The sequence below is a fragment of the Triticum urartu genome, chromosome 2A (assembly GCF_056163025.1).
Source record: "Triticum urartu cultivar PI428250 chromosome 2A, HENAU_Tu73, whole genome shotgun sequence".
NCBI lineage: Eukaryota > Viridiplantae > Streptophyta > Magnoliopsida > Poales > Poaceae > Triticum > Triticum urartu.
In genome coordinates this window covers 533,739,119-533,760,193 of record NC_141874.1, presented here as the reverse complement: position 1 = coordinate 533,760,193, position 21,075 = coordinate 533,739,119, and the positions used below count along the sequence as shown (strand labels likewise).

General features: G+C 42.6%; 1 protein-coding gene across 1 annotated transcript; it reads right to left on the bottom strand.

Moving 5' to 3' along the window:
• Nucleotides 1-13,985: 13,985 nt before the first annotated feature.
• Nucleotides 13,986-16,647, bottom strand: LOC147985772 (uncharacterized). Its single transcript, XM_087541735.1, has 5 exons — nt 15,780-16,647; nt 15,216-15,670; nt 14,682-15,102; nt 14,471-14,589; nt 13,986-14,381 (listed from the first exon to the last, which is right to left on the bottom strand). The coding sequence occupies exons 1-5, from the start codon at nt 16,645-16,647 to the stop codon at nt 13,986-13,988; spliced, it is 2,259 nt and encodes a 752-aa protein (XP_087397861.1).
• Nucleotides 16,648-21,075: the final 4,428 nt, after the last annotated feature.

Below are 21,075 nucleotides of genomic sequence, written 5' to 3'. Positions count from 1 at the left end.
AGGAAGAGCAGAGATTGAAGAAGCACGACGGCCGTTGGATGGAAATCCAACAGTCACTGCTTGTGCGTCAACCTTTTTTTAGGAAAGCCTCAAATCTGTGGAAAACAGCATGCATCCCATCTGGCATTATTTCTAATAATTTACAGCCCATTTGCTAATTCTTAAGGTTTTTTGGACCCATATTCTTTTTGTTAGCATTACATCCCATATTGTGGCCATGGTTAAAAAATTATATGAAGTTTTGCATATTTCGGTGCAGTCCGAACTGTTTTTAATCCCGAAATTTCGAGTCACATTCAAACTGATTTTAAAAATAAATGTATATCAATATAAAATCCAACAAATTGTCCACGCATAAAAATCAATGCAATTTAAAATCTCGAAATGAAAAAAAAGAAATTTGAAACTAATTGCCGGTTTGATGTGTTTTAAAAATGTATAGCCCATTTCTCATTACTCATAGGCCATTTTCTCGGCCAGCCGAATGAAGCTCTCCTTGTCTTGAAATATTTTCAGCCCAACAGGCCTGACAAAGCGACTTGGTAAATCACAAAAAAACTGGGCTGTGGCCGTGGACCCAGCTGCGGCCGTGGACCCAACTGTCAGCCTCTCCACGTACAGTACTCTTTCGATGGAAGTCGGTCATTTACCACATTGACCAGGCCGCGCCGAGAGCACCAAGGCAGTGGATGACGGCGAGGCCTAGGAAGGGGACGACGCGGAGCCGGGGAAGACGCGGCAGTGGATACCCACGCGGAGAGGAGTACGAGGGTTCACTAGTTCGACTGCGGTGTGAGGCTGTCGTCACCGTAGAATAATAGGGGGTGTGGGTGAGTGGAGGGATGGCCTGGCCAGCGGTGGGAGTAGTATGGTGGCAGTGAGGCCTCCGTGGCAGCACAGCCGGCCACAGGAGGCAGGAGCAGGCGGCACGACCGGCGCTGCTTTGGGCGGCTGGAGCAAGAAGACCAGAGGTTGAAGAAGCACTATGGCCGTCGGATGGACATCGGCCGATCACTGGAGCTAGAATCGTTCATATTGACTAAGTTGACAAAGCCCTCTGTCCCCGTCAACTTAGTAGGCCCACAAGTCAGCCACCCACTATGGTGGGTCCCAGCTACCAAGGGGTATTCATTTTTTTGTGCGTCATGAGGACGCACTTCCTTGCGTGCGAAGATATAGCTGGTGGGTCCGACCTGTCAGCGCGGGTACGTTTTTTTCACGAAATACAGAAGCCCTTCCCATGGGTCCTAGCTGTCAGGTGGAGGAATCATTATTTTGCGCGTAATAAGGAGGCATTTCCTTGCGTGCGGCCGTGGACCCAGCTGTCAGCCTCTTCATGTACATTCCACTTCCGATGGATGTCATTCATTGACCATGTTGGCCAGGCCGCGCTGAGAGCACAAGGGCGGTGGACAACGGTGAGGCCTAGGAAGGGAATGACACGGAGCCAGGGAAGACTCGGCAGTTGTTTCCCATGCGGAGGAGTACGAGGGTTTACTGGTTCGTCTGCCGTCCCCGGAGAATAACAGCAGGTGTGGGTGAGTAGAGGGATGGCTAGGCCAGCGATGGGAGTCCGGTGGGGCGGTGAGGCTGATAACCCACAAGTATAGGGGATCGCAACAGTTTTCGAGGGTAAAGTATTCAACCCAAATTTATTGATTCGACACAAGGGGATCCAAAGAATACTCTCAATTATTAGCAGCTGAGTTGTCAATTCAACCACACCTGGAAACTTAGTATCTGCAACAAAGTATTTATTAGCAAAGTAATATGATAGTAGTGGTAACGGTAGCAAAAGGTAACATTAGTAAAAGTAGTGTTTTTGGTATTTTGTAGTGATGATAGCAAAAGCAACGGAAAAGTAAATAAGCGAAGAACAATATATGGAAAGCTCGTAGGCAATGGATCGGTGATGGAGAATTATGCCGGATGCGGTTCATCATGTAACAGTCATAACCTAGGGTAACACAGAACTAGCTCCAGTTCATCAATGTAATGTAGGCATGTATTCCGAATATAGTCATACGTGCTTATGGAAAAGAACTTGCATGACATCTTTTGTCCTACCCTCCCGTGGCAGCGAGGTCCTTACAAAAACTAAGGGATATTAAGGCCTCCTTTTAATAGTGTACCGGAACAAAGCATTAAACATAGTGAATACATGAACTCCTCAAACTATGTTCATCACCGGTAAGTATCCCGATTATTGTCACTTCGGGGTTAACGGATCATAACACATAATAGGTGACTATAGACTTGCAAGATAGGATCAAGAACTCTCATATATTGATGAAAACATAATAGGTTCAGATCTGAAATCATGGCACTCGGGCCCTAGTGACAAGCATTAAGCATAGCAAAGTCATTGCAACATCAATCTCATAACATAGTGGATACTAGGGATCAAACCCTAACAAAACTAACTCGATTACATGATAGATCTCATCCAACCCATCACCGTCTAGCAAGCCTACGATGGAATTACTCATGCAGGGTGGTGAGCATCATGAAATTGGTGATGGAGGATGGTTGATGATGACGATGGCGACGGATTCCCCTCTCCGGAGCCCCGAACGGGCTCCAGATCAGCCCTCCCGAGAGGTTTTACGGCTTGGCGGCGGCTCCGTATCGTAAAACACGATGAATCCTTCTCTCTGATTTTTTTTCTCCCCGAAACACAATATATAGAGTTGGAGTTGGAGTCTGAGAGGCACTAGGGGGGCCACGAGGTAGGGGGCGTGCCCTAGGGGGGCAGGCGCGCCCCCCACCCTCGTGGATAGGTGGTAGGCCCGCTGGCCTTCATCTTTTGCAGATATTTTTTATATTTTCCAAAAAGTTGCTCCGTGAAGTTTCAGGTCATTCCAAGAACGTTTGTTTCTGTACATAAATAACACCATGGTAATTCTGCTGAAAACAGCGTCAGTCCGGGTTAGTTCCATCCAAATCATGCAAGTTAGAGTCCAAAACAAGGGCAAAAGTGTTTGGAAAAGTAGATACGACGGAGATGTATCAACTCCCCCAAGCTTAAACCTTTGCTTGTCCTCAAGCAATTCAGTTGACAAACTGAAAGTGATAAAGAAAAACTTTTATAAACTTTGTTTGCTCTTTGTTGTTGTAAATATGTAAAGCCAGCATTCAAGTTTTCAGCAAAGATTATAACTAACCACATTCGCAATAACGCTTAGGTCTCAAGTTTACTCATATCAATAGCATAATCAACTAGCAAGCAATAATAATAAATCTCGGATGACAACACTTTCTCAAAACAATCATAATATGATATAACAAGATGGTATCTCGCTAGCCCTTTTTGAGACCGCAAAACATAAATGCAGAGCACCTTTAAAGACCTAGGACTGACTAGACATTGTAATTCATGGTAAAAGAGATCCAGTCAAGTCATAGTCAATGTAAACTAACAATAATGAATGCAAATGACAGCGGTGCTCTCCAACTGCTGCTTTTTAATAAGAGGATGATGACTCAGCATAAAAGTAAATAGATAAGCCCTTCGCAGAGGGAAGCAGGGATTTATAGAGGTGCCAAAGCTCGGTTTTGAAATAGAGGTGAATAATATTTTGAGGGTATACTTTCATTGTCAACATAACAACCAAGAGATGGCAATATCTTCCATGCTACACACATTATAGGCGGTTCCCAAACAGAATGGTAAAGTTTATACTCCCCCTTCCACCAACAAGCATCAATCCATGGCTTGCTCGAAACAACGAGTGCCTCCAACTAACAAGAGTCCCAGGGGGAGTTTTGTTTGCAATTATTTTGATTTAGTTTGCATAAAGCATGGGACTGGGCATCCGGGAGACCAGCCATTTATCTCGTGAGTGAGGAGCGGAGTCCACTCCTCTTGAGAATAACCCGCCTAACATGGAAGATACAGACAGCCCTAGTTGATACATGAGCTATTCGAGCATACAAAACAGGATATTTATTTGAAGGTTTAGAGTTTGGCACATACAAATTTACTTGGAACGGCAGGTAGATACCGTATATAGTAGGTATAGCGGACTCATGTGGAATAACTTTGGGGTTTAAGGGATTGGATGCACAAGCAGTATTCCCGCTTAGTACAGGTGAAAGCTAGCAAAAGACTGGGAAGCGACCAGCTAGAGAGCGACAACGGTCATGAACATGCATTAAAATTAATCAACACTGAATGCAAGCATGAGTAGGATATAATCCACCATGAACATAAATATCGTGAAGGCTATGTTGATTTTGTTTCAACTACATGCATGAACATGCGCCAAGTCAAGTCACTTAAATCATTCAGAGGAGGATACCACCCTATCATACCACATCATAACCATTTTAATAGCATGTTGGCATGCAAGGTAAACCATTATAACTCTTAGCTAATCAATCATGGCACAAGAAACTATGATCTCTAGTTGTCATTGCAAACATGTTTATTCATAATAGGCTGAATCAAGAACAATGAACTAATCATATTTACAAAAAACAAAAGAGGTCGAGTTCATACCAGCTTTTCTCATCTCAGTCAGTCCATCATATATCATCATAATTGCCTTTCACTTGCACGACCGAACGATGTGAATAATAATAATAGTGCACGTGCATTGGACTAAGCTGGAATCTACAAGCATTCAACAAACAGGAGAAGACAAGGCAATATGGGCTCTTTTGTCAGATCAACAATAATGCATATAAGGGCCACTTCAACAATTTAATTATGGTCTTCTCCTATTGACCCCCAAAGAAAAGAAAAGAAATAAAACTATTTACACGGGAGAGCTCCCAACAAGTAAAAGAAGAACACGAAATCTTTTTGGGTTTTCTTTTTAATTACTACTACAAGCATTGGAAAGTAAACTAATTGAAGGCTAGCACTAATTTTTTGGGTTTTTCTTAAGGTTTATCAAACACACAAGAAGAAAGCATAAAAAGGAAAATAAACTAGCATGGATGATACAATGAAAAAGTATGAGCACCGACATCTAGCAATGAGTGTGTGAACATAAATGTAATGTGGGTGGGAAATACGTACTCCCCCAAGCTTTTGGCCTAAGTTGGTCTATGGCCATCTGGCCTGGCGGATATCCATAATAATAGTTGGGGTCGTACTGCGATGAAGAAGAAGACTCTGATTGCCACTGGCTGGCAATCATCTCTGGATCCCACTAGTAATTAGACTGCCGTGAAGGATCAACTTGTGGTTCTGGCTCTGGCTCTGGCTCCATAGCTGGTGCAGGGTTCCGGTAGGCTTGAATAGCCTTTAGCGGAACAAGGTACTGGCGTGCAGATAAATCAAACAAAGAAGGAGCAGGCAGGGTAATAGTCTCAGGATGATGTTTATCAAAGAACAATTTGTATTTAAGCTCTCCTTCCCTATTCTTAACAATAAAATCATGTGCCACCATACTTTTATAATCTAAATAAACACGTAGCAGCACCTTTTCTTCCTTCTCATAATGCCTAATAGGTATGTTAAAATGTGTAGCTAGGCGTGAGGCATAGATGCCTCCAAAGATGGGGCCCTTGGTATGGTTCAGACTTAACCGTTTAGCAATAATGCCGCCCATACTAACAGAGTTATCAGCGTATAAACCATGGATCAAAATAATAATATCAGGGACACTAAGGTTTCCACAGTTTCCGCGACCAATTAAACAACGACTAGCAAATAATGCAAAATAGCGTAAAATAGGAAAATGTATGCTAGTGATTCGTGCATCAGAAACATTCCTTGTTTCCCCTACAGTGATAGTGTTAATAAACCCATCAACATCCTCACAATGTGTTTCCTCTGTCTTGCTCTCGAAAGGGACTAAACAAACCCGACAAAAATCATAAAGTGACATCTCCTTATGCTCATCATATAAATAAAACTCCACCATAGGTGGTGAGCTCCTAGAATGGAAATGAAAGTTTTGCACAAAGATATTTGTGAGTAAGAGATACTGATTGCGTTGGTCACGGAGGAAAGCGGTGAGGCCTGCATTCTTAGCAAATTCATAAAAATCTTCATAAATCTCGGCTGCTCTCAAGAAATTGTCGGAAGGCCATTCACACGCCCGAACCTCCGCGGTGCGAGGCAGATTATACTTAGGCTTCGGTGCCTTTTCCTTCGAGCTTCGGCTCGATGAGCCCCTCAAAAGTATCTTCATCATTTTCTGAAAAATTCTGAAATTTTTAGTAACTTCAAAATAAAAGTAAACCAAACTCAATAATATTGATAGCAACTACTCCTACAAGTGCCTAAGGCCTATATCATGCATCAAAACTACTTTTGACCATATAAATTTGACATAAAAGCTCAAGAACAGGGTCACCTAAGCAGCAAAAAATTGCAATGAATAAAGCACTAGAACAAAAACTAATTGGACCAATGGAGGAGTCACATACCAAGGAACAATCTCCCCAAGCAGTTTTGTGAGAGGTGCTTTGAGCAAGGAGATCGAAAATGGCAGCAAAATGAGCTTGGACTCAGGTTTGAGCTGGTTATTTGTGTTTGAGGGAGGAAGAAGGAGTGTGTGGGTGAAGGGATAAGTGGAGGAGGGCCACCATGGGTCCACGAGGCAGGGGGCGCGCCCAGGGGGTAGGGCGCGCCCTCCACCCTCGTGGGCAGGTGGTTGACCCCCCTGCTATGTTCTCGGTGCCAAATATTCTCAAATATTCCAGAAAAAAAATCATATTTAAATTTCAGGGCATTTGGAGAACTTTTATTTTCAGAGAATTTTTATATTGCACGGATAATCAGATAACAGACAGAAAATTACTATTTTTATTTTATTTAATATAAATAACACAAAGTAAAAGGAAAGTACAGAAGGTTGTGCCTTCTAGTTTCATCCATCTCATGATCATCAAAAGTAATCCACTAACAAGGTTGATCAAGTCTTGTTAACGAACTCATTCCGAATAACATGGAACCGGAGAAATTTCGAATAACACTATGTTACCTCAATGGGGATATGCACATCCCCAATAATAAGAATATCATATTTCTTCTTGACAGTAGGAAGAGGAAATTCAAAACCTCCAAATATAATCAATGGAATTTTTCCAATAGAGTTGATACTATGAACTTGAGGTTGTTTCCTCGGAAAGTGTACCGTGTGCTCATTACCATTAACATGAAAAGTTACATTGCCTTTAGTGCAATCAATAAAAGCCCCTGCAGTATTCAAAAAGGGTCTTCCAAGAATAATAGACATACTATCATCCTCAGGAATATCAAGAATAACAAAGTCCATTAAAATAGTAACGTTTGCAACTATAACAGGCACATTCTCACAAGTGCCGACATGTATAGCAATTGATTTATCAACCATTTGCAAAGATATTTCAGTAGGTGTCTTCTTATTCAAATCAAGTCTACGATATAAAGAGAGAGGCATAACACTAACACCGGCTCCAAGATCACATAAAGCAGTTTTAAAATAGTTTCTTTTAATGGGGCATGGTATAGTGGGTACTCCTGGATCTCCAGGGTTCTTAGGTATTCCACCTTCAAAAGTATAATTAGCAAGCATGGTGGAAATTTCAGCTTCCAGTATCTTTCTTTTATTTGTAACAATATCTTTCATGTACTTAGCATAAGGATTCATTTTGAGCATATCAGTTAATCGCATACGCAAAAAGATAGGTCTAATCATTTCAGCAAAGCACTCAAAATCCTCACCATCCTTTTTCTTGGATGGTTTGGGAGGAAAAGGCATGGGTTTCTGAACCCATGGTTCTCTTTCTTTACCGTGTTTCTTAGCAACAAAATATTTCTTATCATAATGTTGATTCTTCGATTGTGGGTTATCAAGATCAACAGCAGGTTCAATTTCTATATCATTATCATTACTAGGTTGAGCATCATCATGAACATTATCATTAACATTATCACTAGTTTCAGGTTCATTACAGATTGTGTTTCAGCATCAGAAATAGAAATATCATTTGGATTCTCAGGTGATTCAATAACAGGTTCACTAGAAGCATGCAAAGTCCTATCATTTTTCTTCTTCTTCCTTTTAGAAGGACTAGGTGCATCTATATTATTTCTCTGAGAATCTTGCTCAATTCTCTTAGGATGGCCTTCAGGATACAAAGGTTCCTGAGTCATTTTACCACCTCTAGTCATAACTCTAACAGCATTATCATTATCCTTACTATTCAATTCATTAAGCAAATCATTTTGAGCTTGAAGTACTTGTTCTACTTGAGTGTTAACCATAGAAGCATGTTTACTAATAAGTTTAAGTTCACCTTTGACATTAGCCATATAATCACCCAAGTGTTCAAGCATATTTGAATTGTATTTCAATTGTCTACCAAAATAAGCATTAAAATCTTCTTGATTAGCCATAAATTTATCAAACTCATCTAAGCATGGGCTAGCAAACTTAGTAAATGAGATGTCAGCTTTATCATATCTATAGAGAGAATTTACCTTCACTACCTGTGTCGGGTTATCAATACCATGAGTTTCTTCAATAGGTAAAGGATTAAGACCATATGTTTCTTCAACAAGCGGTAAATTAAGACCATGTAATTCTTCAATAGGAGGTAAATTCTTAACATCTTCAGCTTTAATACCTTTTTCTTTCATAGATTTCTTTGCCTCTTGCATATCTTCAAGACTGAGAAATAGAATACCCCTCTTCTTCGGAGTTGGTTTGGGAATAGGCTCAGGAATTGGCTCTAGAGGTGTCTAATTATTTTCATTCGTCAACATATTATTCAATAGAATTTCAGCTTCATCCGGTGTTCTTTCCCTGAAAACAGAACCAGCACAACTATCCAGGTAATCTATAGAGGCATCAGTTAGTCCATTATAAAAGATATCAAGTATTTCATTTTTCTTAATAGGATGATCAGGCAAAGCATTAAGTAATTGGAGAAGCCTCCCCCAAGCTTGTGGGAGACTCTCTTCTTCAATTTGCACAAAGTTATATATATCCCTTAAAGCAGCTTGTTTCTTATGAGCAGGGAAATACTTAGTAGAGAAGTAATAAATCATATTCTGGGGACTACGCACACGACTAGGATCAAGAGAATTAAACCATATCTTAGCATCACCCTTTAATGAGAACGGAAATATTTTAAGGATATAAAAGTAATGAGTTCTCTCATCAGTAGTGAACACGGTGGCTATATCATTTAATTTAGTAAGATGTGCCACAACAGTTTCAGATTCATAGCCATGAAAAGGATCAGATTCAACCAAAGTAATTATATCAGGATCAATAAAGAATTCATAATCCTTATCAGTAACACAGATAGGTGAAGTAGCAAAAGCAGGGTCAGGTTTCATTCTAGCATTTAGAGATTGCTTGTTCCATTTAGCTAATAATCTCTTAAGTTTGTATCTATCTTTGCAAGCTAAAATAGCTAAAGAAGCTTCCTGATCAAAAACATAATCCTCAGAAATAACAAGTGATTCTTCATCATCACTTTCATCAGTATTATCAGATTCAATATTTTCAATCTCTCTAGCCCTAGCAAGTTGTTCATCAAGAAATTCACCAAGTGGCATAGTAGTATCAAGCATAGAAGTAGTTTCATCATAAGTATCATGTATAGCAGAAGTAGCATCATCAATAAGAGGTGACATATCAGAACGAATAGCAGAAGCAGGTTTAGGTGTCGCCCCTCGTAGTTGAGGGATAAATCTTAGTTCTTGGATCTTTGAAGTTCTTCATAATGATAAGCAGATATAAATCCCAAGTGACTTAAAGAATAGAGCTATGCTCCCCGGCAACGACGCCAGAAAATAGTCTTGATAACCCACAAGTATAGGGGATCGCAATAGTTTTCGAGGGTAAAGTATTCAACCCAAATTTATTGATTCAACACAGGGGAGCCAAAGAATACTCTCAAGTATTAGCAGCTGAGTTGTCAATTCAACCACACCTGGAAAGTTAGTATCTACAACACATTATTTAGTAGCAAAGTAATATGATAGTAGTGGTAATGGTAGCAAAAGGTAATAGTAGTAAAAGTAGTGTTTTTGGTATTTTGTAGTGATGATAGCAATAGCAACGGAAAAGTAAATAAGCGAAGAACAATATATGGAAAGCTCGTAGGCAATGGATCGGTGATGGAGAATTATGCCGGACGCGGTTCATCATGTAACAGTCATAACCTAGGGTGACACAGAACTAGCTCTAGTTCATCAATGGAAAAGAACTTGCATGACATCTTTTGTCCAACCCTCCCGTGGCAGCGGGGTCCTTACAAAAACTAAGGGATATTAAGGCCTCCTTTTAATAGTGTACCGGAACAAAGCATTAAACATAGTGAATACATGAACTCCTCAAACTATGTTCATCACCGGTAAGTATCCCGATTATTGTCACTTCGGGGTTAACAGATCATAACACATAATAGGTAACTATAGACTTGCAAGATAGGATCAAGAACTCTCATATATTGATGAAAACATAATAGGTTCAGATCTGAAATCATGGCACTCGGGCCCTAGTGACAAGCATTAAGCATAGCAAAGTCATTGCAACATCAATCTCATAACATAGTGGATACTAGGGATCAAACCCTAACAAAACTAACTCGATTACATGATAGATCTCATCCAACCCATCACCGTCCAGCAAGCCTACGATGGAATTACTCACGCACGGCGGCGAGCATCATGAAATTGGTGATGGAGGATGGTTGATGATGATGATGGCGACGGATTCCCCTCTCCGTAGCCCCGAACGGACTCCAGATCAGCCCTCCCGAGAGGTTTTAGGGCTTGGCGGCGGCTCCGTATCGTAAAACGTGATGAATCCTTCTCTCTAATTTCTCTCTCCCCGAAACACAATATATAGAGTCGGAGTCGGAGTCGGAGAGGCACAAGGGGGCCCATGAGGTAGGGGGCGCACCCCCCACCCTCATGGATAGGTGGTGGACCCCATGGCTTTCATCTTTTCAGGTATTTTTTATATTTTCCAAAAAGTTGCTCCATGAAGTTTCAAGTCATCCCGAGAACGTTTGTTTCTGCACATAAATAACACCATGGTAATTCTGCTGAAAACAGCGTCAGTCCGGGTTAGTTCCATCCAAATCATGCAAGTTAGAGTCCAAAACAAGGGCAAAAGTGTTTGGAAAAGTAGATACGATGGAGACGTATCAGAGGCCTACGCGGCAGCATAGCCTGCCGCGGGAGGAGGGAGCAGGCAGTCCCGCCGGCACTTGTTTGAGCGGCTGGAGCAGGAAAAACAGAGATTGAAGAAGCACAACAGCCGTTGGATGGACATCCAACAGTCACTGCTCTCGTGTGTATTATCTCTAATAATGTACAACCCATTTCCTAATTATTAAGAATTTTTTGAAGCCCATCTTATTTTTGTTAGCATTACACCCCATATTGTGGCCACGGTTAAAAAGTATATGAATTTTTGCATATTTTTGTGCGGTCAACTGTTTTTAATCCCGAAATATCGATTCACATTCAAACTATTTTGAAAAACAATTTATATAAATATAAAATCCAAATAATTGTCCACGCATAAAAATCAATGGAATTTAAAATCTTGTAATGAAAAAAATTGAAACTAATTCCCGGTTTGATGTGTTTTAAAAATGTACAGCCCATTTCTGGGCAAACCGAATGAAACTCTCCTTGTCTTGAAAGATTTGTAGCCCATCAGGGCTGATAAAGCAAGTAGGCCTCGTTTGGGTATTTCTTTTAAAAAATAGAACTGGTCTAGCCATTTTCAGCAAGAAAAAACACAACTGGGCTCATGATGTGGTAAACATAAATAAAACCCTGGCTAGACGGGCCACAGCCCCCACACAGCCCAGTTGTTACCCTGATCCGTCGCTAAAACTAGTATAAATAACAACTGCTTGTTCCTCAAAAAAACTGGGTGACCTACTGGGTCCCTGGTGTCAGCCGCTCGTAGTGTAATTCTCTCGTTTATTGACTACGTTGACAATGGCGTGAGCCCCAGATATCCAACCATTAGGAGGAACCATATTTTTGGGCTTGTAATATAGGGGCACTTGCTTGTGTACTTCCATGACGCTGGTGGGTCCCTACTGTCATCCTCTCCACGTACAATCATCTCCTTGTTCCTCTCGGTTGTTGACGATGTTGACAATGCAAGAGGGCGGCGCACCGCGCACGGCGAGCGAACCAAGGCCGCAAGGCGGAGGACGACGGAGAGGCCTCGGATGGAACGAATAGGAGCCGTGGAAGATGCGCCGGTCTAGTCGTATGCGGAGGGGAGTACGAGGGTTGACTGGTTCGGGTGCGGGTGCGTGTTGGGGCTGACGTCGCCGGAGAATAACAGGACGTGTGGGGGAATAGAGGTGTAGCGACCAGACCTCAAACAGTCTGATCTCTGTGCTCCGGTGTCATCCCTGGATTAGTAATGCTGACACCACACAGTACTCGGAGGATTTATAGCAGAGTAGCAATCACACACTTATTACATCGAGTGTCTCAAAAGAGAACTTATTACAATAAATATGGCTTAAGGCCATCTAATAACGATAACAACGGAAGGCTTGGAAGATAAGTGAGTCCATCAACTCCAATGGCATCACTGAGTATAGAACCACGACCTAAAACTCCTTAATTGTCGTCTGAAAAGTTTGCAACATTAACGTTGCAGCCCGAAACGGGTCAGCACATGGAATATGCTGGCAAGGTAACACATAGAGAGTAATGGAATGAAACAGCTATACTATATGCATATTTGGCTGGTGGAAAGCTCTATGGTTACAGTTTTGCGTAAAGCCAATTTTTCCCTACTTCAAAGGAATAATTTTTATTTAACTATCATGGTGGTTGTTAAACATTGAGAATGGTTGACAGCATTCTCAATCCCAATTAAGCATCATCATTAAACATAACCCAACAAAATTAATTTAGAGTAACATGTTGAGATTCACATGAAAATCCAGGTACTAGATACTCAAGATGTCCATAACCGGGGACACGGCTAATCATGATTAGTTTATTACACTCTGCAGAGGTTTGCGCACTTTTCCCCAAAAGACTCGATCGCCTCTGTTTGGTTTCTCGCACTACATGGTGTTTGAGAAGACGGATGACCGAGACATAGTCTTTCAGAAGCGCTAGCACCTTACGATCGGGTAGACCGTACCACCTACATCCCCTACATCTACTAGTCTACCACTGTAAGAGTTCGCACGACTTACTCAACTATGCTAGAGCCCATAATAGCTTGTGGCTGCACACGGAAGTTTCTAGCATGAATAATCTCATGATCCCTTTGAGCCTGGGTGGAGGTCCAAAGAAAACAGGCAAGTCCTGGAATACCCAGGTGCCTCAATAGGTGGTTAGCGGGTGTCAGTTTCTCCAACTTTAGTTGAACGGAGTGCACTATTCGGGATATCGCTTCTCGTTAACTTATCGGTCGACCCAAGAGAAGAGATAAATTGGCTTATCGGCTGATTTATCGTTTTTATCGGTCGACCATTTATCGGCAAGTTTTTTTAAAAATCTCAGGTTTTCCCAACCAAAATAATTTAAAATATGCCATAATATTACACACACATGACAAATAAATTGTCCTCTAAGCCTTAAAAATATGCTATATTAATATATTACACAGTGCACACATACACAAGCACATACATACATGACCATCAACCATCACGTTGTGCTCCAAGCCTTAAAAAATGATATATTAGTATATTAAACAGTACACACACGCACACACGCACAAGGACATACATGACCATGTACCATCAGTTGTGCTCCAAGCCTTCAAAAATCAAATAAATTGCAAAATGTAGGTGCACACACATGACAAACAATGAGAAATAAACATAGTCCAGCAATACATATTACATAGTAAGGTCATAAATAACCATAGCTTTGCATAGTTGCATCATTGCATGACAAAGAAAAATAGGAAACTAGCAAACAGCACGCATAGTGGTTCATAGTTCTCTCACAAGTCACAACTGAAATAAATAGCTAGCAAACATAAAAAAGCACACATAGTGCAAAGCATTGAAGGCTTGAAGCCTCATTAAGGCTCCATCGGGTCCCCCTCCTCATCTTCATTGGCACCTTGTATCACCCCATCATCATCGGACTCAAAGTCTATGTCATCCTCATTGACAAGCCCGTGATCAGATTCTTCCCCATCGGAAACAAATTCTTCCACTTCATGAAGTTCTCTCACTCTTGCACTTCTACGTAGCTCAACAAACTCGGAAGCTCCCATTGCATCAACCTCCTCCGCAGCATCAACGTAAGCACCTTCACATATCCAATCTTGTGCCATGGAAGCATCTTCACCAAGAAGAACATCACAAGATGAGGAGTACTTCTTCCTCTTGTCTATCATTCTTCCATTGAATTGGATATAAACTAGATCGTCCCTACGATGCACGTCTAGTTTATTTCTCCTCTTTGCATCCACCTAAAAATTGTGAAATGAAGCTTAGTGATTTACATTCTGTCAAAAATAATATACAGATCAGATTTGAGTATTTGCAAGTTGAGACTTACTTGTTCAAAAACACTCCAATTTCTTTCACATCCGGATGAACTTGTGGTCAAGTTGAGTATCCTCAAAGCAATGTGCATCAATGTAGGAGTTTGTAGTCCATAAGTTGCCCACCGCTCCCCTACATTTCAAGAAAAAATACAAAAGTATTATGCATCAGCCCAAAAAATTAAGAATTGCAATATGACAATATTATATTGGGAACAAGCTTACCGGCATTGAAATTTGCATTGCTAATTGCTTTGGTGGCAGCCACCTTCCCAAACATGCCTTCCTTCTTTTTAAATTTGGGCAAGTCAATGTTAAGCACTTTGTTTTGCTTCTCATCATCATCGAGATAAAATTGCTCAATAACTTCCATCAAGCCGGACATGACTTCCACATCGGTAAAGATGCTTGTGGTAGCATAACTATAATATGGATTCAAGGCATATGCAGCCATGTGCGATGGGGTATCTAGCCTCTCTTTCATCTTGCTCTCCATGGCCGTTGTGATCGCCTTATATTCCTTGTCCGAATTATCAACCGCAACCAATATTGCCTTCTTTGCCTCTATTATTTCTCCATACATAGAGGCCATGGACAGTCCATCACCATCAGCCAACCGAAGTATCTTCACCAATGGCTCAAAAACCTTCCATTCCAAGTTTCCAACATACCCAAGCACAAGTGCACAACATTATTATTTAACATATACACATGCATTCCAACATACACAAGCACAATTTGAAGTTTAGTAAACAATACCCTAATGCAAAGAGACACATTTTTCCAAAATGTCCTACTCATTATTGCGGCATGAGCCACCTTCCCTTTCTTTGTTCTCGTGTGCTTGCATCCTTCCCAAGTATCACTACAACACATTTCCTTTAGATTCTTCCTCTTAGCATCAAGACTTTGCAAGGTAAGAAATGCCAAAGAAAATCTAGTCACCCCCGGTCTAACAATGTCTCTCTTTTTTGTATATGACCTCATCAAGGCCAATGTAGCATGATGTGCATAAAGGAAAGTAGTCATTTCTTTGGCTTTGGTTATTGTAGAACCAAAATGCTTCAACTTTGCAACCGCTTCTACCATCAAGTTGATGGTGTGAGATGCACACGAGGTCCAAAATAACTTGGGCCTTTTATCTTTCAACATCACCTTTGCTCCCATGTTGTTTGAAGCATTATCCGTGACTACTTGCACAACATTTTCAGCACCTACAAAACACAATAAGTAATTTTCAGCAAGTAATAAGCAAGTACTAAAATTCAGCAAGTAATAAACTTGAAAAGAAACAAATGAGATCAAGTTGAAGATGATTCATACCTATTTTCTCAATGCATTCATCCACATAATTGAAAATGTATAGACTTGTATGTGCATCGGCCGATGCCTCCTTTGATCCAAGATAGATGGTCCCCAACTTGCAATGCACGCACAAGTTCATGATGATCCTCCTTTTCTTGTCCGTCCAAGCATCAGTCATGACAGAGCACCCCGTATCTGCCCTCTCGACCTCATGTGGCTTCAACAAATCCCTAGTCCTTTCCACCTCCTGAACCAACATCTTCTCCCTGATCATATATTGCGAGGGTTGCTTCCAATCAGGACCATAGCGACCAAGAGCCTCACAAAACTGTTTGAAATCATCATCATTGATAGCATTGAAGGGTATATTTTTCTTGTACATCCATCTAGCCAAATATTGCCCAACTTTGTAGCTTCTTTCCTTATCAACACTATCATTTATAGTCTGCTGTTTTTTAGATTTCAACGGGATCGAAGGATCAATTGGTGCAAGATATTGATCCATTGCCCCCTTCTTTGGAGTACCTTCACCAACTTCATTCAGTTGTTCTTGATCATCCTCGTTGACCTCTATGGTGACTGCAGCTTTAACTTCTTCTTCACGCTTTTGCTTTTCCAATTTCTTCCTCTTTGGTGCCTCGTGTGATGCAAAAGCTCGAGTAATCTGATCTTGTGTGGCTTTCATACAGCTGGTCACAGTGCCTTTGATCTGCCCAATGTGCTCCTTCATCCTAGTGACCCCTCCCGACATGACTTTTCCACAAAGCTTGCACTTGAGCCTTTGTGGACCACTAGGATCAATCAACTCGGCAAACTCCCAAGCCATGTCATCCGACTTCCTCTTAAGTGATGAACTTGCAACTTGAGATGAACCTGAACCAGCCATCTACATAAATAAAAGGAAACAACCATACATCAGCATCTACATAAATAAAGGAAAAAACCATGTATCAGCCATCTACATAGTTTACTAATGAAGCAATAATTGAGTATTGACTAATATAATTAAAATCTTCCTAATACAATCAGCCATCTACATAACTCAACTCAACCAAAATAAATCAACAAGCATGCATCACTACTTCTTCAGAGAATAGAATCAGGAATGAGAGGAATCCATGCCGTGGCGTGTGGAGCTTCTGCTACTCTCGATCGTGGATGAAGGGTTGGCGGGGAGTTGAGGCACGCCGCTGCTAGATCCTGGGGAGGGGTGTGGGCGGGGAGCTGCTCCAGACGTCCTACTCCTAAGCGCCGCCGTGTGGAAGCCTCAAGGACGGGGCGCCGCTGTGTGGAATCCTCAAGGACTGGGCGCGGCCGGCCGGTGCTGGAGACGGGGATGAGATGAGGGACGAGGTGCGGGGTGGTGCTGGAGACAGGGATGAGCCGACGAGCTGCGGGGCGGTGCTGGACAGGGGGGCGAGGTGAGGGGCGGGCGAGCTAGGTCCGGCCGCCGGAGGAGACCATGGTGGCGGCGGCGTGGTGAATCGCGGGGAGCGGCTGCTGGCGAAGCCCAAATGCCAAACCCTATCGGGACTCGGGAGGGAAGGCGGTGCGCTACAGGAGATTTTTTTGTGATTTCAGACAGGTGGGCCCCTTGGATATACCGGCCAAAATCGCTCTGACTACCGATAAATCGCTCTGACAGCCGATAAATCGGCCAGACCGATAAACTCAGGGGATATGCGTTTATCTTACCGGTTAGACCCCGATAAGCGATAAATCGGCTGATTTATCGGTATATCGGCCGATATTTTGAGCAGTGACGGAGTGTGGCTACGCCCGGTGCTTGCGAAGGTTAAAATAGCACAAACTTGACAAACTATCATTGTGGTTTTGATGCGTAGGTAAGAACGGTTCTTGCTAAGCCCGTAGCAGCCACGTAAAATTTGCAACAACAAAGTAGAGGACGTCTAACTTGTTTTTGCAGGGCATGTTGTGATGTGATATGGTCAAGACATGATGCTAAATTTATTGTATGAGATGATCATGTATTGTAACCGAGTTATCGGCAACTGGCAGGAGACATATGGTTATCGCTCTATTGTATGCAATGCAATCGCCCTGTAATGCTCTACTTTATCACTAAGCGTTAGCGATAGTCGTGGAAGCATAAGATTGGCGAGACGACAATCATGCTACGATGGAGATCAAGGTGTCATGCCGGTGACGACGGTGATCATGACGGTGCTTCGGAGATGGAGATCACAAGCACAAGATGATGATGGCCATATCATATCACTTATATTGATTGCATGTGATGTTTATCTTTTATGCATCTTATATTGCTTTGATTGACAGTAGCATTATAAGATGATCCCTCACTAAATTATCAAAGTATAAGTGTTCTCCCTGAGTATGTACCGTTGTGAAAGTTCTTCGTGTTGAGACACCACGTGATGATCGGGTGTGATAGGCTCTACGTTCAAATACAACGGGTGCAAAATAGTTGCACATGCGGAATACTCAGGTTAAACTTGACGAGCCTAGCATATAACAGATATGGCCTCCGAACGCGGAGACCGAAAGGTCGAGCATGAATCATATAGTAGATATGATCAACATAGTGATGTTCACCATTGAAACTACTCCATCTCACGTGATGATCGGACATGGTTTGGTTGATATGGATCACGTGATCACTTAGAGGATATGAGGGATGTCTATCTAAGTGGGAGTTCTTAAATAATATGATTAATTGAAATTAAATTTATCATGAACTTAGTACATGATAGTATCTTGCTTATCTATGTTGATTGTAGATAGATGGCCCGTGCTGTTGTTCCGTTGAATTTTAATGCGTTCCTTGAGAAAGCAAAGTTGAAAGATGATGGTAGCAATTACACGGACTGGGTCCGTAACTTGAGGATTATCCTCATTGCTGCTCAGAAGAATTACGTCCTGGAAGCACCACTGAGTGCCAGGCCTGCTGCTAATGCAACTGACGATGTTAAGAACGTCTGGCAGAGCAAAGCTGACGACTACTCAATAGTTCAGTGTGCCATGCTTTATGGCTTAGAACCGGGACTTCAACGATGTTTTGAACGTCATGGAGCATATGAGATGTTCCAAGAGTTGAAGTTAATATTTCAAAAGAATGCCCGGATTGAGAGATATGAAGTCTCCAATAAGTTCTACAGCTACAAGATGGAGGAGAATAGTTCTGTCAGTGAGCGTATACTCAAGATGTCTGGGTACTGCAATCACTTGATTCAACTGGGAGTTAATCTTCCGGATGATAGCGTCATTGATAGAATTCTCCAATCACTGCCACCAAACTACAAGAGCTTCGTGATGAACTATAATATGAAAGGGATGGATAAGACAATTCCCGAGTTCTTTGCAATGCTAAAGGCAGCGGAGGTAGAAATCAAGAAGGAGCATCAAGTGTTGATGGTCAATAAGACCACCAGTTTCAAGAAAAAGGGCAAAGGGAAGAAGAAGGGGAACTTCAATAAGAACAGCAAGCAAGTTGCTGCTCAGGAGAAGAAACCCAAGTCTGGACCTAAGCTTGAGACTGAGTGCTTCTACTGCAAGCAGACTGGTCACTAGAAGCGGAGCTGCTGTAACACCCCGGATGTAATTTACCTTATATGTATCCCAACTCTTGCCGTTTCCGGCGCTAAGTTATTTTATTTCCTCAGGTTCAGGTTTTTGTCTTCGTGTGTTGTTGCCTTTGTCATGCATCTCATATCATGTCATCATGTGCATTGCATTTGCATACCTGTTTGTCTCAGGCATCCGAGCATTTTCCCCGTTGTCCGTTTTGTATTCCGGCGCTCCTATCTCCTCCGGTGCCCCTTTCTACCTCTTTTCGTGTCTCGGGGTTAAACATTTCCGTATTGGACCGAGACTTTCCAAACGGCCTTGGTATACTACCGGTAGACCGCCTGTCAAGTTTCGTACCATTTGGACTTTGTTTGATACTCCAACGGTTAACCGAGGGACCGAGAAGGCCTCGTTTGTGTTGCAGCCCAAAACCCTTCCAATTTGGCCCAAAACCCAACAAAGACCCTTCCATCATCTAGAGCATTCGATCACGATCGCGTGGCCGAAAACCGCACCTCATTTGGAGTCTCCTAGCTCCTCCTACCTCTATATATAGACCCCTCATTCCAAATCCCGGGTCTCTTCTTTCCCTAACCCTAAAATTCCTCGCGCCGCCGCCGGACATGTCCGCCTCCGCGCCGGACACCGCCCCGAGCCAGTGAGCAGCCGCCACGTGGCAACCGCCGGCCGCCCCCGTGCGAGGCCCGCCGAGCCCATAGCCGGCCCCCGAGGGCCCGAGCTCGCGCCGCCCATCTCCTCCTCGCGCCGCCCACGCCCCGTATTCCTCCTCGCGTCCGGCCGCCGCCCACCGCCGCAGGACACCGCGACCTCGCCGGAGCACTCGCCGGCCGCCTCGCCCTCACCACCTCGCCGGCGCCTACCTCGCCGCCCGGCCTCCCTGACCTCGCCGCCGCGCGTCCCGGTCCGGATCCGGACAGATCCGGCCTCCTCCGGTCATCCCCGCACCCTTGCCACCTCACCGGAGCGAGGAACCTCGCCGGAGACCTCGAGATCCCGCCGCTGCTACAGTACCCGCTTCAGTAAACCCTAGATCTGGGTTGACTTTCTCCCCCTCTCTCAGATTTATTTTGCAATCTTTGGCATGCCGTAACTCCGCATCCGTAGCTCTGATTTGTGCATGTAGCATATCAAAATGTTCGTCTCAGAGAGTACATCATTTCATCTCATTGCATCATTTTAATTTGAGCTTATCTTGATGCCCGAAATGCTGTTGGAAGAGGGCTATGTGATAAAATTGTCAGATATGTTTCATCAAATAGATATTTGTCATTTTTGCCATGTTTAATGTCTGCAGGATATGCTCCTGAGCTCTACATGAGTTTTGTTATATGCCATGCCATCTTTACAGAGGTGCTTACCATGTATTTTTGTGATATGTGTGGTGACTGGCACAAGCTTGCAAAGTAGTGCAATCGGTAATGCTAATTTTAGGGACTTAGAATTTCTGTAAGTCCTTGTCCTGATTTTGTCTTTATACCATATGTTCATGTTGTTTCCTAGTGATCTGTGCCTCTTTTGAGGATGATCAGTAAGGGTGATTTGTTAACATTGTGGTTCTATATCCATCCATGTCTTTGTTTGCATTTATGGAGCATCCTAGCTTGAGTCAATCGAGCTCTACTTTTGCTATTTCGTGAATCCTGACAGATTGTTGTCTTATTAGCGATTTTGCAGAGGATGTTGCTATTGATCCGTGCATGCTATGTTGTTGTTCTTGCCATGTCTAGCTTCTATGCCATGTATTCTT

Excerpts from the sequence above, each read along its gene's own strand:
- LOC147985772 (XM_087541735.1), bottom strand. The coding sequence starts at position 16,647 with ATGGCTGGTTCAGGTTCATCTCAAGTTGCAAGTTCATCACTTAAGAGG. Across the intron at positions 15,671-15,779 it reads TGAATGCATTGAGAAAATAG|GTGCTGAAAATGTTGTGCAA; the intron begins GTATGAATCATC and ends TGTGTTTTGTAG. Across the intron at positions 15,103-15,215 it reads ATGTGTCTCTTTGCATTAGG|GTTTTTGAGCCATTGGTGAA; the intron begins GTATTGTTTACT and ends TTGGAATGGAAG.